At 51.6% G+C, this 26,908-nt stretch overlaps 1 protein-coding gene and 1 long non-coding RNA gene across 3 annotated transcripts in view; one reads left to right on the top strand and one right to left on the bottom strand.

Moving 5' to 3' along the window:
- The window catches only part of LOC140393173 (uncharacterized), a 384,488-nt gene extending 372,114 nt beyond the window's left edge, over nucleotides 1-12,374 (top strand). For both annotated transcript variants that reach the window (XM_072479311.1, XM_072479313.1), the window contains 4 exons: nucleotides 990-1,150; nucleotides 7,175-7,281; nucleotides 8,256-8,376; nucleotides 11,803-12,374. In XM_072479311.1, the coding sequence (XP_072335412.1) occupies nucleotides 990-1,150; nucleotides 7,175-7,281; nucleotides 8,256-8,376; nucleotides 11,803-11,868 (455 nt within the window). In that variant the 3' untranslated portion in view covers nucleotides 11,869-12,374. The remainder of the gene's footprint in view (nucleotides 1-989; nucleotides 1,151-7,174; nucleotides 7,282-8,255; nucleotides 8,377-11,802) is intronic.
- Nucleotides 1-26,908, bottom strand: part of LOC140393174 (uncharacterized) — a 42,690-nt gene that overhangs the window by 11,455 nt on the left and 4,327 nt on the right. Inside the window, exons 2-3 of the long non-coding RNA XR_011935512.1 lie at nucleotides 7,294-7,344; nucleotides 4,462-4,593 (exon numbers count right to left, since the gene is read on the bottom strand). This is a non-coding gene — a long non-coding RNA (uncharacterized lncRNA). The remainder of the gene's footprint in view (nucleotides 1-4,461; nucleotides 4,594-7,293; nucleotides 7,345-26,908) is intronic.

The following is a 26,908-nucleotide window of genomic DNA, read 5'->3' as shown; positions in this document are numbered from 1 at the left end:
GGTCAAGTTCCCACCGAGTTCCGCCAAGTCCCGTTGGCGTGGTTCACATATGCTACCACCCGGTGGGAACTCGTACCCGCGGCCGCGTGGCCATCCTGGTGGGGGAGATCAGACTCCGGGGGGGGCCTCCACGACGGCCAGACCCACGATTGGGGGCTACCGATTGGCGGGCGCACGCGATCTGGAGGGGCCTACCTTCTTCCACGCGGGCCCGCTGTGTCGCTACATCATGTTGCGCGACATCAACGCAGAAACGGCATCAACGCGCATGCGCCGGCGCGCAAATGGCCACCACGCGCATGCACGGACCCGCAGTGCACTCTGGTGCCGTGCTGGCCCCCTGTGGGCCACTGAAGCGCTGGGCCAAGAGGCCCATTGACGCCGGCGTGAAACACTCCGGTGTTTACGCCGACGTCTACACTTGTTTCTCCGAAATCCCGGCCAGGAAGTTTTCAAATTATGACTCTGCATGCAAGATATGGCTAAGACCAGTTTTTAGCCAGATATTTTTTAATAAGAGCTGTTGACTTGGTCTCCTTCATGCTGAAGATGATATATGATTTGTCTCCTTACTGTGTAATTCCCTGTCCATTTGCGTTCTGTCGTTTAGTTGACATTACATTTTCAGCATTTGTCTTTTTCCTTGTGCTTTAATGCTGTTTCATCCCTTTGTTCAACCTCCTTGTGATTGTATCATTACCAGATTAAAGATTATAATTTTGCGTTGCCTGGCATTCAATTAAAAAACTGAGTATCTGAAGAATATTTTTGGAAATGATGCTGAGAAGAACAGTTATATTCATTTGTAGTTTTGTCTATAATGTCTAGCGTTCCAGTTTGAACCACTGGAATTGTAAAATTAATGTCTTTTGGAACAAGGGGCAAATAAAATTCTGCACATTTGTCACTCACTGTTTATGTTACTAAAAATTTATGGAGATGGACTTTAGAATTAGCATAACTTCTAACCTGGATTTTCTTATCTACAGAGGATGATCACAAAGAGAAGTCCATGTCCCATCACACAGTACAACAGCTAATAATGGAAAAGGAACAGGCTTTGTCTGATCTGAACTCTGTAGAGAAATCCCTAGCAGATCTCTTCAGGAGATACGAGAAGATGAAGGAGGTGTTGGAAGGGTTCCGAAAGGTAGGTTCATTGAAGGATGGATTTTTCCCATCCAGTCCCAGGAAAGAAACATGTATTTCCAGTTAAGCATCAAGGTGGCAATTGTTGCTGCAACAGGATATTTCAAAAAAGAATGAAGGGTTCTTCAAACAGCAGAACCCTACAACCTACAAACAAAACATTTTAAGATGGAACTTTTTATTTATCGTCTCTTCCCACTGCACTGTTCCAGGTACATACAATATTGGTGGTATTTATCTTCAGGCCAATGTCTGTGATGTGGATTGATGCTGCAATGGCAGCATATGATGCTATCCACAATCACATTGTTGACTATTGCAAGTGGAAGAAATACAGTACAGCAGACTGAGTACATTGTATCTTAAAATAAAAATTCAAGATTAGATTGTCATGCTGATGGTTCCACTTTACCTAGAATTGCAGGTAATATAGAAGGCTGTTTGTATACATTACAGAAACCTGGAGAAAAACGTCTTAGTTTGTAGAAGTCAGAGGAAATCACTTCAAACACAATTGCGGAATTCTCCGTTAGCTGACACCAAAATCGTGAAAAACGATTAAACGGAGAATAGGTTCCGACGCCAAAATTGTGGCGGGCGTCGATTTGACGCCAAATCGCAATTCTCTGTCACCTCGACAGCTGCGTCAATGCGATCCAGAACGGACATACAGTAAACACACTTTGCATATCATTAGCGGGTCGGACCCGGTATTCTCCAGGGCCTCCGTGATTCTCCGCCTCCAATGGGCCGAGTTCCCGATAGCGGGGTTCACTTGTGCTTTTAAAAATCGTGAAACCATCATCGTGGCTGCTGAGGGAGAGAGAGGTTACAGAAAGTGTCCAACATCGCCATAGACAATTGTGCTGCTGGCCGGGGGGCTTCTGCCAGGGCAGGGAGGGGGAAGTAGCAGCTGGTGGCCAGGAGATGGACTGTGGGGTCAGGGTGGACGGGCAAGGAACACCATTGCCTCAGCCGGAAAGGCAGCCATTCAGCTGTGCACACCGCTGACAGCCCACTGCGAACTTCGGGCCATGGGTTGTATAGGTTTCCACCAGGCCAACCCTCTAGGTGGTGCCCTCTGGCTCTAGCCGACCCATCAGCTGTATGGGCGCGTGCCAGCATAACCAGTGCCATCCTGTTGACTGGGATGAGTGGGGGGACTGCAATTTGTATGTGTCGCTGCAGCTTGTCAGCCTCCCAAGTGTCAATCACGGACCCAGCGAATCCGGCATTGTTTTCCACGTGGCGCCTGTGCTAGCCCCTCGACAGCCGCCGAGTCAGTCCAGGTTCGGCGGCAGTTTTGCTGTCGTGAAAGTCCACGAATTCTGCGTCGGTGTCAACACTTGGGGTGGGATTCTCCGACCCCCCCGCTGGGCCAGAAAGTCGCCGGGGGGGCGGCATGAATCCCGCCCCGCCGCCCCGACGTCGGCTCCAGGATTCTCTGGCACCGGTTTTACGGCGGGTGCAGGAATCGCATAGCGCCAGTCGGGGGCCGTTGGTAGAGGCCCCACCCCTCCTCGGTGATTATCCGCTCCGCGATGGGCCAAGTGGCCGCCAGTATTCGGCCAGTCCCGCCGACTTAAATCAAACAAGGTCCTTACCGGCGGGACCTGGCTCTGCGGGCGGCCTCTGGAGTCCTCTGGGGGGCCGGGGGGGGGGGGGGGGGGGGCCGGGGGGATCTAGACCTGGGGGGGGGCCCAGGGTGGCCTGGCCCGTGATCGGGGCCCACCGATCCGCGGGCGGGCCTGTGTTGTGGGGGCTCTCTTTCCCTCCAAGCCAGCCGCTGTAAACGTCCGCCATGGCCGTGCAGAGAAGAACGCCCCTGCGCATGCGCTGGGATCACGCCAGCACACGCTGCGCCTGCGCCAACTCGTCTGGTGCTGGTTGGCGTGGCGCCAAAACCTTCAGCGGCGGTTGTCGTGGCGCCAACCCCGCTGGCGCCGGCCTAGCCCCTGAAGGTGCGAAGGATTCCGCGCCTTTCGGGCGGACTGGCATTGGAGTGGTTCACGCCACTCCTCTGCGTCGGTACGGCCCGCCCTGCCGGTTAGGGGAGAATCCCGGCCATTGGTCTCAGAAACGGAGAACCCCGCCCAACATATTTCATCCAAATATCTGGGCCGGGATTCTCCCCTACCCGGCGGGGCGAGGGGTCCAGGCGGAATGGAGTGGCGGGAACCACTCCGGCGTCAGGCCGCCCCAAAGGTGCGGATTTCTCCGAACCTTTAGTGGCCATGCCCTCACCTTAAGGAGCTAGGCCCACGCCGGAATGGTTGGAGCGCCACCGGCCGGCGGGAAAGGCCTTTGGTGCCACGCCAGCCGGGGCCGAAGGGACTGCGCATGCGCGGGAGCATCAGCGGCTGCTGACGTCGTCCCCGCGCATGCGCGGGGGGTGTCACTTCCGCATCGGCCATCGCGGAGGCTATGGCCGAGGCGGAAGGAAAAGAGTGCCCCCATGGCACAGACCCGCCCGCGGATCAGTGGGAACTGATTGCGGGCCAGGCCACCGTGGAGGTGGCCACCGTGGAGGTACCCCCGGGGCCAGATCGCCCCGCGCCCCCCCAGGACCCCTGAGCCCGCCCGCGCCACCAGTCCCGCCGGTAAGGTAGGTGGTTTGATTCACGCCGGCAAGACTGGCATGACAGCAGCGGGACTTCGGCCCATCGCGGGCCGGAGAATCGCCGGGGGGGCGGGGGGCCGCCGACTGGTGGCGATTCCTGCCCCCGCCGAATTTTCGGTGCCGGAGAATTCGGCGGCCGGCGGGGGCGGGATTCATGCCGCCCCCTGGCAATTCTCCGACCCGGCGGGGGGTCGGAGAATCCCGCCCATGATATTAGTAGCCTGGATTTGCAGGCTATCAATGCTTATCATATTGTGGCTATCAATGCTTATCATATTGAGGCACTTTGCAGCTTATGAAGTACTCTGATCGTGTTGTCACTGTTATAATGCTGAAAACAGGGCAGCTGATTCGCAAGATTCTGCAAACAGCAATGTGATGTGACTATATAACCTGTTATTTTAGTGATGTTCGTCGAGGAGGGATAAATATTGGCCAGGCCACTCTGGATAACCCCCCTGTTCTTCAAAATCGTGCATTAGAACCTTTTTACCCCCACCTGGGAGAGGAGACTTTGCCTTGATTCAACACCTCAACAATGAGATGGCACCTCCAATACTGCAGCATCCCCTTAGCACCGCAGTGGAGTGCCAGTCTAATTTCTGGAGTGGATGTTAATAGGATCCAAGCCAGTAGGTGAAGCCAAAACCAAGACACAGTGCTTTTCTTTGCTGAGAGAATCTGTTAGTTACCTGCCCGTCGCCCTCTCTCTCTTTCCACTGCTGGCAGTGAGGGTGTACTAGGCAGTGACGTGGGGGTGCCTCCAGGCTCTTGGCCCCAGGTTAAGCTAGAGGCCTTCCGATGGAAATAATTGAAGCCTGGACCTGCCAATGAAAATTAAGAGCAAAATAAGAAATAAAAAGGAAAAGAAGAAATCTGCTCCTCTGCAGTGAAGTCTTGATAGTAAAAACAGAGATACTGTAAGGCGACTCTCTTTCTCTCTCCCTCGCTCTTGCTCTCTCTTTAGAACAAACAATCTCATAGCAATTTCCAATGTTTGCACATGCATATATGAAATCAGAAATTGTTATTGGCTCCCAGAAGATTCAGTACAACACTATTCTGCTGAGAGACTCCGCATTCAAATACATGGCGGGCCTGCAGTTGTAATACTTATCCACTAGTTAACCACTAAATGCAATAGACTATGTTGGGGCTTGTCCATTCAAGTGCAAGTGAGTTTTTTTAATGATGAGCAAATTGCAACAAAACACCCTTTCTGGCACTGAAACTTTACTTTTAGAAGAGCAAACTCCACCAGAGTTTACAAAATTGAAGTTATAAAAAAGTCTGTTTATCATGGGCCGGGATTCTCCCCTACCCGGCGGGATGGAGTGACGGGAACCACTCCGGGGTCGGGCAGCCCCAAAGATGCGGATTTCTCCGCACCTTTAGGGGCCAAGCCCTCACCGTGAGGGGCTAGGCCCGCGCCGGAGTGGTTTCAGCTCCACTGGCTGGCATGGAAGGCCTTTCGTGCCACGCCAGCCGGGGCCGAAAGGACTTCGCTGGCCGGTGGAAGTCCGCGCATGCGCGGGAGCGTCAGCGGCTGCTGACGCATCCCCGCGCATGTGCAGGGGGTGGGGGGTCTCTTCTTCATCGGCCATGGTGAAGGTGATGGCCGAGGCGGAGGGAAAAGAATGCCCCCACGGCACAGGCTCGCCCGCGGATCGGTGGGCCCCGATCGCAGGCCAGGCCACTCTGGGGGCACCCCCTGGGGCCAGATCGCCCCCAATCCCCCAGGACCCTGGAGCCCAACCCACGCGGCCAGTCCTACCGGGAAGGTAGGTGGTTTGATTCATGCCGGTAGGACTGGCATGACAGCAGCGGGATTTCAGCCCATCCCTGGCCGGAGAATCACCGGTGGGGGGGGGGGGCCGCCGACCGGCGCGGCGCGATTCCCGCCTCCGCCGAATATCCGGTGCCAGAGATTTCAGTGGCCGGCGGGGGTGGGATTCAATCCTGCCCAACTATCTCTCTCTTAACCCGGTTTTCTTTCCCTCTCTTTATTTTGTTTTCTGTAGATGATTTGACTTTGAATTAAATATTCCAGTACTTCCTGGTTTCACCAGCACAGGACTGATTTTATCTACAAAAAGCCAGATGGCTGGCTTTTGAATGAGTTAAAATCTCATCCAGTGCATCTCTGTAAGGATTATTTAATCTGATTGGCTGGAAGGACATGCTGTAGCTTTCCCTGTTCCTACAGGTCCCAGATTCCCTCTGAAGGATGCCACGCTATTTTGTCTGTCCAATAACCATAAGTTACATTGTAAAAGTCAGCAGAAATTCTTTGGGCAAGTGTTGGAGTAATGAATGACAAGTGCCATTTGGATTTGGATTTATTGTCACGTTACCGAGGTGAAAAATATTGTTCTGCGTACCGTCCAGACAGATCGTTCCATACATAGGACATACGATAAATATACAATGTAAATACATAGACAGAGACATTGGGTGAAGCATATGGAGTGTAGTACTACTCAGTAGAGAAGATGCATGGAGAGAACAGTTCAGTCCATAAGAGGGTAATTCAGGAATCTGGTAACAGTGGGGAAGAAGTTGTTTTTGAATCTGTTAGTGCGTGTTCTCAGAGTTTTGTATCTCCTGCCTGATGGAAGAGGTCGGAAGAGTGAATAACCAGGGTGGGAGGTTCTTTGATTATGCTACCCGCTTTCCCAAGACAGGGGGAGGTGTAGACCAAGTCAATGGATGGGAGGCAGGTGATGAATTGGGCTGCGTTCACGACTCTCTGTAGTTTCTTAGGGTCTTGGGCTGAGCAGTTACCATACCTGGCTGTGAATCAGCCAGATAGGATGGTGTGTTTGTAAAAATTGGTAAGAGTCAATCTGGACATGTCTAATTTCCTTGTTTTTCTGAGGAAGTATAGATGCTGTTGTGCTTTCTTTGTCATAGCATTGACATGGGTGGACCAGGAAAGATTGTTGGTGATGTACACACCTAGTAATTTGAAGCTGTCAACCATCTCTACCTTGGCACCATTGATGCAGACAGGGGTGTGTACGATACTTCACTTCCTGAAGTCAATGACCAGAACCTTAGTTTTGCTGTAGGATTGTTTCACTGCTGTAGGAAAAATCCAGGCCATTATGAATGCCTAAGTTTGTATTTGCTTGAAATCTTTACTTTGGCGGTTGCAAACCATCAGATCTGATACCAAAGTTGAGATGTTTTGCTTTCCTGCAGGCGAATTACATTGCTTGCGATTTCTGACCAAAGGATATATTTCCTCTGAACGACCATGTCACTCAGCAACATCCAAAATATGGATTCTGGAGTGGTTCTGAAAGGAGTTAATTTTCAAGGTCTGCCTAAAAGTCTACTTTTAGGAAATGTATTTTCTTGTATCTATTCTGATCTTCAAGGCAGTTACCTTCTTTTTGGCAGAATGAGGAAGTGTTGAAGAAATGTGCCCAAGAGTATCTTGCCCGAGTAAAGAAAGAAGAACAACGGTACCACGCTCTCAAAATCCATGCAGAGGAGAAGCTTGACAAGTAAATGCTCACCTTCTGAAATAAAATCACAAAAGTGCTGGAAATACGCAGGTTAGGCAGTGTCTGTGGAGATAGAAACAGGGTTACTGGGCTGAAAGCAGATCAAGGAGTGGGAGGGAAATAAACACGTCAATTATCTTGACATCCCCCCCTCCACCCCTACCCCCACCGCAGTGGTCACTGAAGAGTCAGAGCTGCGGCCAAGGCTGCCCCTGAGAAATGGCAGCTGGTGCCATTTTTTATTTGTCACCTTTGAAGAATTCTTCAGAGGCCATCTCCACCTTGAGGCGGCCTCTCATTCTCGGTATGTCACTGAAAACAAGTGTGATGGGTATTTTGTATAAAAAAATGCAAATATAAATGTCGCCACAGCCCCAGAGGCCGCTGGTGATGATTTAACCTGAGGGTCACCACACCTTAGGTGAGGGGCAAGGTTGACAAGGCGGGGCCTTCATGAGTAACTTCAGCCGGTACGGGAATTGAACCCATGCTGTTGGCCTCGCTCCACATCACAAACCAGCCGTCCCGCTAACTGACCCCCTATTTTGTAAAATGAGACTAATTGTGGGGCTACAATTGGATCTCTTGTATTCAGACCACTTAGTGCATAGATACCACAGTGCACAGAAATAGTGACGTGCAACTCGTAGCCTCGTCGCCCACTGCAAACTACAATGTTTATAATTTCACAAATTGCAATAAATTCTTATCCCTGCTGCATAAGCTTTAAATTAATAATGGGAATCAACTTGCATTAAAAGCTGGAGAAGATGAGCACATGCTTTTGCTTTTATACTCCCATTTAACCCTTTATTTTCCTGAGTTATCTCTACAAGTGTAGAGATAACTCAGGAAATACTTACGTATTGTCTGTATAGAAATGACTTGGAGTTGGCATTTGATGAACACATATTGTTTTCTTTAACACATTGACATTGACACATACATTCAATGAAAAAACATTTGAATTTCAGGGCTAATTCCGAGATTGCTCAAGTTCGAGGCAAGTCCAAATCCGAGCAGGTAGCCTTTCAGGCCAGTTTACGGAAAGAACAGATGAAAGTCGAGTCACTGGAGACAACCTTAGAACAGAAGGTAATTCAATATGTATTAGGAGTGACATATTCTGACATATAGGCAGCCCCATTTGCATTGCCACATTACATTTCTATTCTTGGTTTACTCTGTAATCTATAGGTAATGTTATAGGGTGGAAAGGGATCTGAGAAGTGTTCAATGTTACTTAAAAATGAATATAGTGAGCTGATATGTATAGTTACCCTGACTAACAGCCCATCAATCTATAGTCAGTTTTCAGCTCCACTTGTTCCTGCATTCCTGGCATGGAATCATAGATCCCTACAGTGCAGAAGGAGGCCATTTGGCCCGTCGGATCTGCTCCGACCCTCCGAAAGAGCACCCGACCTAGGCCCACTTCCCCACCCTATCCCTGCAGCCCCATGCATTGATCATGGCCAACCCACCAAACCTGCACATCTTTGGACTGTGGGAGGAAACTGGAACCCCCAGGAGGAAACTCACGCAGACACGGGGGAGAACGTGCAAACTCCACACACGCATACCCACGGCCAGAACTGAACCTGGGTCTCTGGCGCTGTGAGGTAGCAGCGTTAACCACGCAATGGTGTGCGTTCACAAAGTTGCGTGTGAAAGGAAATGTCAGCATTGGTCCTTTTTTTCAAAAACTGCATTTTCAGAGCTCCTCAGTTTCACTTTGGGAAGCTGAGTACACGGGGCAGGGATCCAATTACTGATCTAATGACATAGGTGTAATTGTTCTTGTAGCATGCAGCTCAAAAGGACGTTATTTTATAAAATCTGTGACGTTAACTTTAATCATCAAACTTAGAGAGTAAGTAGGGTTGAAGTGCATCTTATTTTATTGCAATGTTCCGGTTAAAGCAAAATTGAAAAATCCTCTCCTCCATTATGCCCTAATCGTCTACACTTGTGCAAACTTATGATTGGAAGGAAATAACATTGTAACTGAAAAAGCAAGTAAGCCCAACCTAAACAAAACCCAATTATAGAACCTCATCTAAGTGAACCTAAGTGAATCTCGGGTGCCCCCCCCCCCCCCCCCCCCCCCCCGACCCTCCCCGGCTTGTTTTGTGGCAGTGGAGGACCACCATTGTCGGCGGTGGGATCTCCTGGTCCAGTCCCACTGCTGCCAATGGGGTTTCCCATTGTTCGCGCCCTCCACCACCGGGGAACCCCGCAGCAGGGAGATCTGCAGGACCAGAAGATCACGCTCGTGACAATGGCTGGAAAATCTCACCCTCGTGTGGGTCTAGAGCCTACTGCAGTACTGTCTGGGGTGAAAGTCTCTACTAAAATATGGCTAATATAGAACAGTCAGAAATCCTAGAGGAACTGGCTTAATAGGGAGATGTTTTCAAGGAGTCTCCAACTATTTTAATGGAAAACAATTAAACTAAATTAAATAAACTGAAGGACAAAGCAAAAGGGGCAACCCCTTAAAGGGATACTGGCTTAAACAAAAACAAATTGCAAATGAAATTTAAAACATCAAACATCACCGGACACAGAAGGCCTCGATGGTACCCGAGAAAAAGCATGCTCCCTCTCCAGAGACACCCAGCCGCGAATTTGGCCGCAGTAAAGGGGCAGACAGTCTTGCTGGGCCATCGCCTCAGTTGTGCGCTGCCTGGGCCTGTTTATGGCAAGTTGGCCAGGCTCAGCAGCAGGTTCACAAGGAGGCCCTCCTCCCTTCCTGCCCCTCTCCACACCGGGTGCCCGTAGATCAGGAGTCTCCATTTTGTTTTGTTTCTTTAAATTAATCATTCACCTGACTTATTCATGGAACCCTGTGAATCTCTACTTCAAGCAGAAACCATGGAACAGATATAACACATTCCAAGAGCTGTGGGACCCCTATTTTTGGGTGCTCTGGGGACGCTGGACGCAATTCTCCCATTGGGAGTCTAAGTGCCGACGCCGGAGTGAAAACGGGAGTGTTTCACTCCGGCGTCAGAGCCCGCTCCCAGCCCCCTATTCTCCCGCCCCCGTGAAAGCGGCGCCGCGTAAATGACGTCACCTGCGCATGCGTGGCTGCTGTCCTCCCCGAGGCCGCCCCGCAAGAAGATGTCGGACGGATCTTGCGGGGCGGCGGAGGAAAGGAGGTCCTCCTTCAGAGAGGCCAGCCCGCCAATCGGTGGGCACCGATCGCAGGCCAGACCCCATTTGAGGCCCCCCCCAGTGCAGGAACCCCCCTACCACCCCCACAGGCCGCCCCCCCCAGCGTTCCTGCGTTGTTCCCACCGGCAGCGACCAGGTGTGGACAGCGCCCGCGGGAACCCGTCGTATTGGGCAGGCCGCTCGGCGCATCTGGGCCGGAGAATCGCCACTCGCCAGTTGCAAATGGGGAGCGGCGATTCTCCCAGCGGCCAGCCGTGATGCTCGCCGCGCCGGTTTGGGAGGGGTGGGAGAATCGCGTGCGGGCGTCGGGGTGGTGTGGCGGGACACGCGCGGCACCCCGGCGATTCTCCCACCCGGCGTGGGGTGGGGGGGGGGTTGGGGGAGAATTCCGTCCGCTATTTTTGGATGCTCTGGGAAATAGGGCACTCAAGTGCAAAGATATTTTGGGGTGAAATTCTCCCGAAACGGCGCGATGTCCGCCGACTGGCGCCCGAAACGGTGCCAATCAGACGGGCATCTCGCCGCCCCAAAGGTGCGGAATGCTCCGCATCTTTGGGGGCCGAGCCCCAACATTGAGGGGCTAGGCCGACCCCGGAGGAATTTCCGCCCCGCCAGCTGGCGGAAACGGCCTTTGTTGCCCCGCCAGCTGGCGCGGAAATGACATCTCCGGGCGGCGCATGCGCGGGAGCGTCAGCGGCCGCTGACAGTTTCCTGCGCATGCGCAGTGGAGGGAGTCTCTTCCGCCTCCGCCATGGTGGAGACCGTGGCGGAGGCGGAAGGGAAAGAGTGCCCCACGGCACAGGCCCGCCCGCGGATCGGTGGGACCCGATCGCGGGCCAGGCCACCGTGGGGGCACCCCCTGGGGCCAGATCTCCCCGCGCCCCCCCCCCAGGACCCCCGGAGCCCGCCCACGCCGCCTTGTCCCGCCGTTCAAAAGGTGGTTTAATCCACGCCGGCGGGACAGGCAATTTATTGGCGGGACTTCGGCCCATCCGGGCCGGAGAATCCAGCGGGGGGGCCTGCCAACCGGCGCGGCCCGATTCCCGCCCCCGCCGAATATCCGGTGCCAGAGACTTCGGCAACCGGCGGGGGCGGGATTCACGGCGGCCAACGGCCATTCACCGACCCGCTCGGGGGTCGGAGAATGACGCCCCTGATCTTTTTTTTCTCTCTCTCTGTAATGAAAACGACATAGATTTTCTAAGAATAGCTGTGAAGAGGGTAGATTATTTTTTATTGTGCTTGCATGTGCCTTCATCTGTGTGGTAATTTAAAAGTAGCAGAACCTGCTACTTAAGCACCAAAAAGTGTGTATTCATTATGTTTCTCATTTCTTTTCAGAATAAGGAAGTAGAAGAACTGACAAAAATCTGTGATGAACTGATTGCCAAAATGGGGAAGAGTTAATGTTGCCTTTTTTTTTTAAGTAGGGGAAAGAAATTCTGAGTGCAATAAAGCCAGTGGTGCAGTAATATTGGCTGACCTATGTGGGCATTGGGGATTTCACCACATTTTCAATGCACTACTTTGCTTTCCACTGAGGACTGTTTAATGTGCGTAGCATTCAAATGGCCCTTGGACATTTTTCTTTACTGTCTGCTATATTGTAGTATGGCACACAACAAGTGACATGAGTTCCTGTATCAGGGAGATTGGTTCTTTAATAATTAGATGAGCTGCTTTAGATATTGAGATTGATTTTCTTTTGTGTTTCTTTGTTCTTTTTATGGGTCCCCATGTATTGTGTCTTCAAAGTTTCAATTTACTGTACATTACATTACTGGAAAAGAAGTCTTGCCAATTTTCAGTGAAGCCTTAAGAGTCTAGACTTGATCTGCATTATGGATTTGTAAAAAATGCATGTGTGTCAATGAAGTTCTCTATTGTAAATAAAATTTAGTTGAAAATCACAATTGTTGTGCTTTTTTAAATCGGTGGTTGAGATCACTACAACTTTTCAGATACAAAGCTTTTTTTTGTGTTTGAGTAGGGGTCCTCAGAAACTGATAGATGTTCATGCTGACATTGGTCCTATTTTCTTTTCCACCTACACCCATCTCATAGGTAGTTCATCCTTTGGCAAAACACAATTGCAACAGCACATGACTTGCACAAGGATATAGGTATTGAACACAGTCTGGCTCATGGAAAACTATTTCATGTGCAGTCAATTAAGAAGTGTTAGAAAGCCAAATCAGAGGCAGTGTGTGTTTACTCAAAAGTATGCATAAAATAAAGAGAAAATGAACACAGAGTACTCAATGGCAGAGGCATTGGGAAGTGGTAAAGGTTGGGAATGAGGGTGGTTGTAGTTAAAAAATAATACTTTTACCATCCAACTTGGAGACTGCCAAAATGGGTGAGTTTTTAATCTGAAGAGATTTTTTTATCTGAAGAATTAGTAAAACCGGCAGCCTCTGGTGGCAACCCTACAGTTATCATTGAATTTGATCTCACTCTGTACTAAGTTCACTGACTTAAATTAATTAACCTATCCTATCTGAACCTGTATGTAAGGCCCTAACTGGGACTTGAACCCAGCACCTTTCAGGTCTTATCCAATCTGTCTAACCACAGAGCCACCCTACATATGACTGGGTGAGCTTTTAACTACTCAAAATCCATTCACTGGAACAGAGTTCAATTTAGGGACATTGGGCGGGATTCTCCGGCCGTGTTCGCCCAGCGACCAGAGAATCCCGCCCGATGTCAATGGATTTTTCCATTATCGGCATCTCGCCTTTGGCATTCTTGCGGCGGGCGGGGCAAAAGAATCCAGTCCATTGTCTCAGAAATGTGTTGTGGACCTAGATAACACAGGGATCAGGCATTGCATTGTCTTGTATTTATGGCTGTGGATTGTGGTGCAGGAGTAACCTGTATTAATAAATGTTCACGTTTGACTGTGGAGAGAGTGACAATGTTAATATTATATGTCAGTATATGATGGAGAAATAAGACAGCAGCTTGACCTTTACCTTTAGCAAGTTTATTCTTCATTCAACTTGGCAGAGATACAAACTCCATATAATTACTGCACAGCAACTGTTCCAGTTGTGTCCATTTATACTCTTTTGGAAGTTGAGCCAATTACCATTACCTACCTTTAATAAAGCGCTTAACAATGTAATTATCACACAGCATGCACTTGCTGATACACTGACAGACAATTCTAGATAACATAGAGTTGTTGCTTCATAACCAATAATTGCTTATGCCCTGGAAAATATGGTACATAAAGGAAGCAATGTGTTTTTTGCAGCTGCTTCTGTAAACTAAGCTCAACTGATATGTCTGAAAGCGTGCTTTTTCCAAAACCTTGGAGGGCATTTTTCATCACATTGTCGTTTACTGTGCTTCCTAGCCATCAACCTTCAGATCAGCTACCTTGGACCTCCAATGAGGAATGAGAAGCAGTGACTGCAACACCAGCAGCAGCAGCAGACTTCGCCTCAGCCACCTGCCATTTCCCAGGACAAAGGAGATAAGCATAGAGCTCCAGCTCGGAGGAGATGATACCCTCCAATACAGACTGCACAGGCAGAGGATAAGCTGACTGAGCACTAGTGACTTTCCTGTCAGGCGCCAACTGACAATTGTTGAATCTCACAATTTGTTGCCCAAAGGTGCACCTCACAGGTGATCGCTGCATGTTTGCCAGGGCTGGCACTTGGCTGCACTTTGCGATGAATGAGGCCAGTCCAAATGAGCAGGTGCTCTCAGTGACTACTCAGACTGGATTTCCACAGGTCCAGGGTAGATTGCACTCTTGTCACAATCAAGACTCCCCAGATCATCCAGCAACAATGTTCCCTGAAGGCCGCACTGTTGTGTCTGTCGTGCACAAATCAGCCCTTCAGGTTATTGAGCATGCACAGTGCTAAAATAAAAACTTAAAGAGGCTGCGCACTCAGTACATTTACTGTACAAACCCCAAAAATTAAAGAGCATTAAAATTAAAAATATGGGTAGAATATAGATAGACAATATTGAGTTTGGAATAAGGTAAAGGATTACACTGATACTGTTGTTTCACTAAAAACAAGTAGAATAAATATTTTGATTTCTGACAATTGCAGATGTAGGGAAATCAGTAACCTGGGAATTGTGGGTGGAATCTGCTACACTCACTGGTGGTGAACTTGGAGGAGGAAAGAGCATGTACTTGGGCAGGAAGGTGGCATTACCAAACCCTGCTGCTTTTCTGTCTCTGCCGAAATTGAGTCGACAAAAATGTCAACTGGCAATGTGTTCCCACCTGATCCAATTGGAGGGAGATCTTTTTTTCAATAAATTTAGAGTACCCCCAATTAATTTTTTCCAATTAAGGGGCAATTTACTGTGGCCAATTCCACTAGCCTGCACATCTTTGGGTTGTGGGGGCAAAACCCACGCAAACACGGGGAGAACGTGAAAACTCCACACGGACAGTGACCCAGAGCCGGGATCGAACCTGGGACCTCGGCGCCGCGAGGCAGCAATGCTAACCACTGCGCCACCGTGCTGCCTGGGGAAATCTTCTTCTGAAAGGCCGCAATTGCCAGTGAACACCTGACAGGAAAGTCACCAGTGCTCAGTCAACTTATCCTCTGCCTGTCCAGTCTGTATTGGAAGGTATCATCTCCTCCGAGCTGGAGCTCTGTGGGAAGACCCTTCTTGTCCTGCCACCACTGAGGCCCCTAAGAGGCCAACTAATGATTACTGATGGGTCTCATTGCACTGCCACTGTTATTAATCCAGCTGCAAACTGGCCTTTCACAATGTGGCGTTCATGGCAGGTAAATCTGTGCAAGCTGCTTGTCGCCTTGGTGGGGGTGAGTCCCTAAATCAAATCTCTCAATCAAATGCTTGATCGAGGGGCTGGACATCATTAAGGGGATAGCCCGCTGAGAGTCACCCCTCTGCCCTTGCTTCTGACCCCTGCCTCTTTCTCCCTATGACCCCCTCGCCCATATTACATTGTGAAAGTCATCCAAGTCCCAGAGGACCATAGGCTGTTTTACCACCCCCCCCTCCTTTTGAGAGAGAGCTGACTGATGGTGATTTAATCTCAGGGTCACTACTCCTCAGGGGAGGGGCAAGTTTGAGAAGGTGGGGCCTTCATGAATAACCTCATATTACATACATAGCCTGAGTCACTCCAGGATCCTGGGACTCTGAGGGTGTCCTTCCGGCAGCAGCCAAGGTCTCCTCGGTGGCACTGCTGAGGCCTCTGATTGGCTAGCAGCTCTCGTTAGGCAGGACATGCGCCAGTGGAGTCTTGACTCCAGGGGAATGCTTGCCGGTGGCCTCACCACTGCCTGGTTGCCATCACTCATGTCAGGCCTTCCCAAAAAGAGCATGGGTCTCTTGGCGACTCTGCAGTTGACAAGTGAGACCCCAACACCACAACAAGATGGTGCTCAATATCTCTTCAATAGCGAAAGAGTAACTGAGGAGATATATAACTAAACAGCCATTTTATAAAGTTATGTTACAATTATCAGTAATTATTATTGATAATAAGTAGACTAGAACGAGACGACAATTTAACCATGAAACTCTTTTAAGATGAAGATGAGGAGAGCATTTTTCTCTCAAAGGGCCATTAACCTTTGGAATTTGTTTCATCAGACAGCAGAAGAGGCTTTGTGTTTGAACACATTTAAGGTTGAGTTAGATAGCATCTTTATTGACTAGAGAGTCAAGGTTGAAGGGGGCAGACAGGAAAGTGGAATTGAGGCCACACTCAGATCAGCCATGTTCTTATCAAATGGACGAGCAAGCTTGAGGGGCCGAATGGCCTACCCCTGCTCCTAATTCATATGCTGGTAAGTATGTTCATATAATTGTCTTTTAACTTTCTTTCGCTCACTTCCGGGTGCGGCTATGCAGAGCTAGGTCGCATATTCGGTAGCTCCCACTTGGAACGGACTTTTGGGCTCTTTTGCAGGGCCCCCACGGCATTTGTTTGACATTTCCCGGTGTGGCAAGAGGACTGCAACACTCCCCTGACGGTGTCCCCCAGGAGTGTTGTGTCTTTTGGCTGCCAGGACCGGCAGAAGCAGTGGAAGTTTTGGCTGCAAACAGGATAAACAGGGCTCCTTCCAGCATGCAAGCGGGGGAAGGGCAAACTTAAAGCTGCAAACTTACCTGAGGACCTTTATCAAAAGTGAATTCTAACAGCAGAGGGCACAACTGTGAAAAGATCTCACCAGGCCCACTGAAGAAGCAGGGACGAGGCTTCCGGTGGCGGCCATGGAGGAGTAGGTTATGCATTCGGCAGCTCCCGTCTGGAACGGACACTTAGACCTTTTTCAGGAGTTTCCACGGACATTTTGGTGCAGATTGGTGAAGCAAACACTGCCAAAAGTATTCTCTCTCGAGACTTTTGGGCTCTTTTCAGAGCCCCCAAGGGCACCTTTTTGACGTTTCCCGGTGTGGGAAGGAGTTAATAATAGTTCCCCGTCAGTATATGGCTTTAACTAGGAGCGGGGTGAGAAAAAAGGTGGTGGTGGACCAGAAGAAGGGAGGGAAGAAGGACAAAATGGCGGCGGGCGGAGACCAGGCAGCGTGGAGGCAGTGGGCGGAGGAGCAACAGGAGGGTATCCAGCGCTCCCTCAGAGAGATTAAAAAGGACCTGCTAGAGCCGATGAAGGTTTCTATTGATAAGCTGCTGGAGACACAGACAGCCCAGGGGGTGGTGATCCGAGAGGCTCAACAAAAGATCTCTGACAATGAGGACGAGATCTCAGCCCTGGAGGTAAAGGTGGAGGCGCACGAGGCGCTCCACAAGAAATGGCAGGAGCGGTTCGAGGAGATGGAGAATCGGTCGAGGCGGAAGAATCTGCGGATTCTGGGCCTCCCGGAGGGGCTGGAGGGGCCTGACGTGGGGGCCTATGTGGTCACCATGTTAAACTCGCTGATGGGAGCGGGGTCCTTCCAGGGGCCCCTGGAGCTGGAAGGGGCCCATAGAGTGTTGGCGAGGAGGCCCAAGGCTAACGAGCCTCCGCGGGCGGTGCTGGTGCGGTTCCATCGGTTCGTCGATCGGGAGTGTGTGCTCAGGTGGGCCAAGAAGGAGAGGAGCAGCAGGTGGGAGAACGCGGAGGTTCGGATATATCAGGACTGGAGTGCGGAGGTGGCGCAGAGGAGGGCCGGGTACAATCGAGCGAAGGCGGTGCTGCACAGGAAGGGGGTGAAGTTTGGCATGTTGCAGCCGGCACAATTGTGGGTTACCTACAAGGACCGGCACCATTATTTTGAGTCTCCGGAGGAGGTGTGGGCCTTTGTTCAGGCCGAGAAGCTGGACACAGACTGAGGGTCGGGATGGGCGATTGGGGACTGCGGTGGATATGTTATGCCTATTTTTGGTTCGGGGAGGGGGCCTTTGCATTGTTTTGGGTTTCTTTTTCTCTGTGTTTTTCTCTTTCGGGTTGGGGATGGTGGATGGGGCGGGTTGGGCACTGTTTTGGTTGGTGGCGTGGCCTGGTAGGTGGAGAGCGCGGGATTTTTTTCCCGCGCCGAAGACTGGGGGTGGCGGGACCGGGGCGGGGAAGCGAGGATTGTTTCCCGCGCTTAGAACGGAGGGGGAGAGCCTGTGAATGGGGAGCGGGAGAGGAGGGTGTGCCACACAATGGGAGGAGTCGAAGGGGAGGCGGGAGTGGCCGGGGTCAGCAGGAGTCAGCTGACTTGCGGAAGTGCAATGGGGGGAGTAAACCAGCTAGGATGGGTCCTAGCCGGGGAGGTAGGTGGGGGTTGGGGGGGTGGGTGGGGGGGAATCGAGTTGCTGCTGCTAAGATCAAGGAGGAGCTGGAGCGAGTGGGGTGGGTCAAGACGGGGGTATGCCGCTGTGGGGAACGGGCCGGGTGTGGGGTGCGGCCGCATGGCTGGCCGAGGAGGGGTCATGGCTAGTCGGTGGGGGAGGGGGGTGGGTAGCCCCCTAATCCGGCTGATAACCTGGAATGTAAGGGGACTGAATGGGCCGGTTAAGCGGGCCTGCCTGTTCGCGCACCTGAAGGGGCTCAAGGCGGATGTGGTTATGCTCCAGGAGACACACCTGAAGGTGGCAGACCAGGTAAGACTGAGGAAAGGGTGGGTAGGTCAGGTGTTTCACTCGGGGCTAGATGCCAAAAATCGAGGGGTGGCGATCTTGGTGGGAAAGAAGGTGTTATTCGAGGCGTCGAGCATTGTGGTAGATAATGGCGGTAGGTACATAATGGTAAGTGGTAAGTTGCAGGGAGAGAGGGTGGTACTGGTCAATGTGTATGCTCCGAACTGGGACGATGCGGGTTTTATGCGGCGTATGTTGGATCGGATCCCAGACTTGGAAGTGGGGGGCCTGATAATGGGGGGAGACTTTAACACGGTGTTGGATCCTGTACTGGATCGCTCCAGGTCTAGGACGGGTAGGAAGCCGGCGGCGGCTAGAGTGTTGAGGGGATTTATGGACCAAATGGGAGGGGTGGACCCTTGGAGATTTGCAAGGCCGGGGGCTAGGGAATTTTCATTCTTCTCATATGTCCATAAGGCTTATTCTCGAATCGACTTTTTCATTTTGAGTAGGGCACTGATAGCGAGAGTAGAGGATACCGAGTATTCGGCAATAGCCATTTCGGACCACGCCCCGCATTGGGTGGTCTTGGAGATGGGGGAGGAGAGGGACCAGCGCCCGCTGTGGCGCTTGGAGGTGGGGCTGTTGGCGGACGAGGAGGTGAGCGAGCGGGTCCGAGGAAGTATAGAGAGGTACTTGGAGACCAACGTCAACGGGTAGGTCCGAGTGGGGATGGTATGGGAGCCACTGAAGGCGGTGGTGAGGGGAGAGCTGATCTCCATCAGGGCCCACAAGGAGCGGAGGGAGTGGGGGGAGAGGGAGAGGCTGGTGGGGGAGATGGTGAGGGTAGACAGGAGGTATGCGGAAGAACCTGAGGAAGGATTGTTGAGGAAGAGGCGCAGCCTCCAGGCCTAATTCGACCTGGTGACCACCAGGAAGGCGGAGGTGCAGTGGAGGAAGGCCCAGGGGGCGCTCTACGAGTATGGGGAAAAGGCAAGCCGGATGCTGGTGCATCAGCTTCGGAAGCGGGACGCAGCTAGGGAGATCGGGAGAGTTAAGGACAGGGGAGGGAGCGTGGTGCGGAGTGGGGTTGGCATCAATGGGGTCTTCAGGGACTTCTACGAGGAATTGTACTGATCCGAGCCCCCACGGGAGGAGGTAGGGATGAGCTGTTTCCTGGACCAATTGAGGTTTCCAAAGGTGGAAGAGGGACTGGTGGCGGGACTGGGGGCCCCGATTGGGCTGGAGGAGCTGATCAAAGGGATAGGAAGCATGCAGGCGGGGAAGGCACCGGGGCCGGACGGTTTCCCGGTCGAGTTCTATAAAAAATATATGGACCCGCTGTTAGTTAGGACCTTTAATGAGGCAAGGGAGGGGGGGGCTTTACCCCCGACGATGTCTCGGGCACTGATCTCCTTGATCCTGAAGCGGGACAAGGATCCCCTGCAATGTGGGTCTTACAGACCGATTTCCTTGCTAAATGTAGATGCCAAGGTGCTGGCGAAGGTCTTAGCCACGAGGATTGAGGATTGTGTGTCGCAGATCATCCATGAAGACCAGACAGGGTTTGTGAAGGGGAGACAGTTGAACGCGAATGTGCGGAGGCTTTTGAACGTTATCATGATGCCGGCGAGGGAGGGGGAGGCGGAGATAGTGGTGGCGATGGACGCTGAGAAAGCCTTCGATAGGGTAGAGTGGGGGTACCTGTGGGAGGTGCTGAAGAGGTTCGGGTTTGGGGAGGAGTTTGTCAGGTTGGTTAGGCTGTTGTATGAGGTCCCGATGGCGAGTGTGGCCACAAATAGGAGGAGGTCCGAGTACTTTCGGTTGCACCGAGGGACGAGACAGGGGTGTCCCCTGTTCCCCCTGCTCTTCGCACTGGCGATTGAGCCCCTGGCTATGGCACTGAGTGAGTCGAGGAACTGGAGGGGGTTGGTGCGGGGTGGGGAGGAGCATAGGGTGTCGCTTTATGTGGATGACCTGCTGCTGTATGTGGCGGACCCGGTGGGAGGAATGCCAGAGGTAATGAGGATGCTTAGGGAATTCGGGGACTTTTCGGGGTACAAGCTCAATATGGGGAAGAGCGAGCTGTTCGTTGTTCAGCTAGGGGACCAGGAGAGGGGGATTGGCGAGCTCCCAATAAAAAGGGCGGAGAGGAGTTTCAGATATTTGGGGATCCAGGTGGCCAGGAGCTGGGGGGCCCTGCATAGACTTAACTTTACAAGGCTGGTGGAGCAAATGGAGGAGGAGTTCAAGAGGTGGGACGCGTTGCCGCTGTCCCTGGCGGGTAGGGTGCAGTCAATCAAAATGACAGTGCTCCCAAGGTTTTTGTTCCTGTTCCAGTGCCTCCCCGTGTTTATCCCGAAGGCTTTTTTCAGACGGGTTAACAGGAGTATAATGGGGTTTGTGTGGGCGCGAGGGACTCCGAGGGTGAGAAGGGTGTTCCTGGAGCGGAGTAGAGATAGGGGGGGGCTGGCGCTGCCCAACCTCTGTGGGTACTACTGGGCCGCCAATGCGACAATGGTGCGCAAGTGGGTGATGGAGGGGGAGGGGGCTGCATGGAAGAGGCTGGAGACGGCGTCCTGTGTGGGTACGAGTCTGGGGGCGCTGGCAACAGCACCGCTGCCACTCCCTCCAAGGAGGTATACCACGAGCCCGGTGGTGGTGGCGGACCTCAAATTTTGGGGCAGTGGAGGCGGCATAGGGGGGAAGTTAGGGCCTCGGCGTGGACCCCATTACGGGGGAACCACCGGTTCGCCCCAGGAAGAACAGGTGGAGGGTTTCGGGGTGGCACAGGGCAGGCATACGAAAGTTGGGGGACCTGTTTGTGGACGGGAAGTTCGCGAGCTTGGGTGAGCTGGAGGAGAAGTACGGGCTCCCCCCCGGGGAACACCTTCAGGTACTTACAGGTAAGGGCGTTTGCCAGACGGCAGGTGGTGGAATTCCCGCGGCTACTGCCACACACAGTACAGGACAGGGTGCTCTCGGGGGGGTGGGTGGGAGTGGGGAAGATCTCGGAAACTTACCAGGTGATGCAGGAGGAGGAGGAGGACTCGGTGGTGGAGTTGAAAGGTGAGTGGGTGGAGGAGTTGGGAGAGGGGACGTGGGCAGATGCCCTAGGGAGGGTGAACTCTTCCTCTTCATGCGCGAGGTTAAGCCTCATACAGTTTAAGGTGCTGCACAGGGCACACATGCCCGGGACAAGGATGAGCAGGTTCTTTGGGGGTGAGGACAGGTGTGTTAGGTGCTCAGGGAGCCCAGCAAATCACACCCATATGTTCTGGGCATGCCCAGCGCTGGAGGAATTTTGGAAGGGCGTAGTGAGGACGGTGTCGAGGGTGGTAGGATCCAGGGTCAAACCGGGCTGGGGGCTCACAATATTTGGGGTGGCAGAGGAGCCGGGAGTGCAGGAGGCGAAAGAGGCCGGAATTCTGGCCTTTGCATCCCTGGTAGCCCGGCGAAGGATTCTCCTTCAGTGGAAAGATACGAGGCCCCGAAGCGTAGAATCCTGGATCAGCGATATGGCAGGGTTCATTAAATTGGAGAGGGTGAAATTCGCCTTGAGAGGGTCGGTACAAGGGTTCTTTAGGCGGTGGCAACCGTTCTTAGACTTTCTGGCAGAACGCTAGACATTGGTCAATGGCAGCAGCAGCTCGGGGGGTGGGGGGGGGGGGTGGGGTTTACTTTATTTGTGTTTATGTTATTTACACTGGAAGGGTCTGAGGGGGTGTATACACCTGTTGTCTTAAGTCGGGGTGTTAATGTTAATTAATTATTCAGGTACGGGGGGAGGGGTTTGGGGGGGTTGCTTTTTTAGATTGTGTTTTGTACTTAACCCTGTTGGGTTCTTTTTTCTTTCTCATTTTGTTATTGATATTTTATGAAAACCTTTAATAAAATTTTTTTTTTTTTTAAACTTTCTTTCGCTGAAACGTGTATGTTTTGTAGGCACAGTGAATTCTTCTGTGGTGAAATAATTTGATAAGGAAGTAGAAGTCTGATTGGATGACTGGCATATGAACAGCTCTTAGAAAAAGTTATTGATTTAACAAAAGAAACAATGTTGACCGAATGAGTTTGAAGGCTATTGTGTCCCTAATAAATTAGAAAACTGATTGGTGAAATTGCTCAAAGGGAAACAATCCTTAACGTGCTTTAAGGGTATAATAAAGGTGGGCTTCTCTCCATTGTTTAAACAAAGAAATTGATTTACTATTGGCACATTGTATTGAAGAGAAACTGCCATAATATACACCAGTATATTATGGTGCAGACACACGCGCACACACACTGATGGACATGCAGTGGGACCAATCAGCATACACAACACCGCAGCCAATCACCAGTGAGAGCTCACGTACTATAAAGACAGGGGACAGGAGAGTTCCCGCTCATTCTAGTAGCAGCCAGCTCGGAGCACAGAGCTCACAGCCTGCAACACAGACATTCACCATGTGCTGAGTGCATCACCTGGTTAGGACTAGGCAAGGGTCAACAGTTAAAGCTGGTATTGCATTTACCCACAGTTCAGTGTTAACCTTATAATAAAACAGAGTTGCACCACTTCAAGTGTTGGTGACCTGTTTGTGATCCAGAACACCCAACACATCATGATGCCAGGAGTGAACTGGTTCAGTCCAGATAGCCATTCCTCAGCGTACAGTGACAACCAGCAACGATACCCAGGCAAGGTGTTCAAGATCCGGGTTCCGCAGCAGCTCCAGTGCCACGGCGATCTTCGTGAAAACTGGCGGGCATTCCGGCAAAAGTTTGAAATCTTCCTGCTGGCAGCCGAACTAGAAGACCTGGCCGATCCTGAAAAAACAGAGCTTCTCCTCACCATCGCCAGTGCCAGAGCAGAAGAAATCTTTTTAAAATTCAAGTTCTCCAAGGGGCAAAACAGGAGCGACTTCCAGGCAGTCCTGGACAAATTCTGCAAATACTGTGAGGAAAACACACTCCAACCAGCAAGAAAAGGTAAAAGAAGCAACAGTACTCACCTCAAAGCTGAAATCCCAGAGCAGAGAACGATTTTGGTCGGCGGCCATCTTTCTAAAGGGACTGCACTTGAGCAGTTGCGCGACGCCACGCATGCGCAATCACGAAAACGGCCATCAGTAAAGGAACCGTGATCTGCGCATGTGCAAACGCCTCCTACGTGCTACGTCACGCGCGTCATGACATCAGAGGCCCCGGACCACGCCCATTTAAAGGGGAAACGTCCCAAATCAAAGAAAAAATCTTTTAAAGCTGCAAAACAACCTTCCTTCACCTGGAATGACAGCACAATGCCTCAAATTGAACCAGGAAATGAAATAAACCTCCAAAGAACCCTGCAACAAGCAGTTTCCTACACCCAAAACGAGTCCGATTCTGACTTCCCGCAGACCAGTGACACCGAGGACCCGAGGGAGCCTTTTTGAGTCGCTGTTATAACAAAGAACAGGCTGTCCCCAAATCAAAACCACCAGTTGGTGCACAGCATTAATCCAGACGCGAGTGGTGTGCCACCCTGACTGTCAATCGATCCTAGATACGATTCCGCCTGGACACTGGTGCTTCCGCTAATCTCCTAGCGTGGTCAGCCTTTCAGACCCTTGGGGTTAAAGAAACCATTCTTCCGTCGACCTGCTAACTAGTGGACTACTATGGCAACGTCATTCCTGCTACCGGTTCATGCCAACTCGAAGTGACGCACAACTCACAAAAAGCCATCCTTCCCTTCGAGATCGTGGGCTCCTCGAAGTACTCTCTGCTAGACGCACAGGCGTGCAAACTCCTAAACCTCGTTCAACGAGTACACTATCTCTCTCCAGAGGAAACGTCTGCCTTCCAGGATGCGGACTTCAGGGCGCAACTCAATGCCATCATCGACCAGCACTGAAACGTTTTTGAAGGCATGGGCATGCTTCCATACACTTACAAAATCCTGCTCACACCTGTGGTTCATGCCCCTCGCAGAGTCCCAGCACCCCTCAAGGACCGCCTCAAGCAGCAGCTGCAGGACCTCCAGGACCAAGGAGTGCTCTCCAGAGTGACGGAACCAACCGACTGGGTCAGTTCCATGGTGTGCGTAAAGAAGCCTTCCGGCGAGCTCCAGATCTGCATTGACCCAAAGGATCTGAATCGCAACATAATGAGGGAGCATTACCCTATCCCCAAGCGCGAGGAGATCACATGCGAGATGGCTCGGGCCAACATCTTCACTAAATTTGACGCCTCGAAAGGATTCTGGCAAATTCAACTGGACAGGTCCAACAGAAAGCTGTGTACCTTTAATACCCCGTTTGGCAGATACTGCTACAACAGAATGCTGTTTGGGATTATATCGGCATCAGAAGTATTCCACCGGATCATGGATCAAATGATGGAGGTCATTGAGGGTGTGCGCGTCTATGTTGACGACATCATCATCTGGTCCATATGCAGGAGCATATCAGTCGCCTCCAGCGCGTTTTCAAATGAATACGGGACCAAGGCCTTCGCCTCAACAGAGCCAAATGTTCCTTCGGTCAAACGGAACTCAAGTTCCTAGGTGACCACATCTCCCGGTTGGGTGTGCGGCCGGATGCGGACAAGGTGACAGCCATCACGGCCATGCAGAAGCCAGCGGATAAGAAGGCGGTCCTCCGATTTTTGGGCATGGTCAACTTCCTGGGAAGTTCATCCCCACCCTCGCCTCCCATACCACAGCTCTCCGGAACCTGGTCAGGAAGACGACAGACTTCCAATGGCTTCCCGCCCACGAGCGTGAATCGGAGGAGCTTAAGACCAAGCTTACCACAGCCCCGGTATTGGCATTTTTTGATCCCACGAAGGAAACAAAAATTTCAACGGATGCCAGCCAATCCGGCATTGGGGCAGTGCTACTGCAATGCGATGAGGCCTCATCATGGGCCCCCCTTGCATATGTGTCACATGCCATGACCCCCACGGACAGCGCTACGCGCAGATCGAAAAGGAGTGCCTGGGCCTGTTGACTGGGGTCGACAAATTTCATGATTACGTGTACGGCCTCCCCCAATTCACTGTCGAGACCGACCATCGCCCGCTGGTCAACATTATACAAAAAGACCTGAATGTCCCCTCGCCTCCAGCGCATTCTGCTTAAACTCCGGCGGTACGATTTCCAGCTCCTATACACCCCGGGCAAGGACCTGATCATAGCCGGCGCTCTGTCCAGGGCAGTCAACACCCCGTGTGACCCAGAGGGGTTTGTCTGCCAGGTTGACGCCCATGTGGCCTTCACGGCCTCCAATCTGCCGGACACGGATGAACGCCTTATCCACATTCGCTGCGAGACTACGGCTGACCCCCTACTACAGCATGTCATGCGCCACATGACGGACGGGTGGCTCAAGGGCCAATGCCCGCAGTTCTACAATGTCAGAGACGATCTGGCAGTAGTCGATGGTGTCCTCCTGAAGCTGGACCGCATCGTGATCCCGCACAGCATGCGCCAGCTCGTTTTTGAACAGCTACATGAGGGCCATTTTGGCGTGGAGGAGTGCCGACGGAGGGCCCGAGAGGCTGTGTACTGTCCACAGGCAACACTCAGAGAGAAGGACAGGGTCAGATCAGAAGCATCGCACCCACCTAAGCATGGCTTAGAGCAGACTGGCTAGTTAGACTGAGTTACAATAGCAAGATTAGCAGGAGAGTTGAACTCAAGTAGGAGAATTGTTAACTGTTCAATAAATGTGTTAAACCTATCTCCAAGTCTGAACCTTCCTTTGTCAGAGCATACATCAAGGAAGCAGCTTATGCCACATGAAGAAGCATAACACAACAGGCACCTTTCCACTGATGTGCGGCTACAGTGGGGAGGGTTGGGGGGAAGAGGTGACTGTATGCTGGCTTTGCAGCTGGTGGTTTGTTTAAAGGAACTGTTCTGGGTTGAATTGTGGCCCCTTCTTGGGAGGGGAGTGGGTGCTCTCACTCTCTCACACACCATGCCCTGCACCGTTGTGTCTTTTCCGGTGGGTCTGTGCTGCTCATTTGGGTATCTTTCCGTCAATGTGGAGCTACCATTGGGGCTGGTGCAGGGGGGTGGGTGGGGGATGTCTGGTGGGTTTTTTTTCTTGGTGTCTTGCTTTTAGCATATTACTGATTTTCGTGCCTGTTTTTAGCATGTTGCTGATTCTTTTGTATTCTTGAGTTGTTAATAAACATTTTAGGATGGGAAGCGGATGCTATACAGCTCTGTCCCTGCAGAGTGTCATTACACAAGTTGTGTAAGATTCCAGAGAGCTGTAATTATGCACTGGTGAAGTCTCCCACATATATTCTTACCTCAAAGCAGAATTAATGGATGGCTCCTCGGAGAAGCGTGCAACTCTTTGAAAGCCTGACTGATGATGAGGTACCCAGACACTGACATTCAGTAAAGGTATAAGTGAGAAGTTACTCCTCATCTCCCCT

The sequence above is a fragment of the Scyliorhinus torazame genome, chromosome 16, assembly GCF_047496885.1.
Source record: "Scyliorhinus torazame isolate Kashiwa2021f chromosome 16, sScyTor2.1, whole genome shotgun sequence".
NCBI lineage: Eukaryota > Metazoa > Chordata > Chondrichthyes > Carcharhiniformes > Scyliorhinidae > Scyliorhinus > Scyliorhinus torazame.
This window is presented reverse-complemented; position numbering and strand designations above follow the sequence as displayed.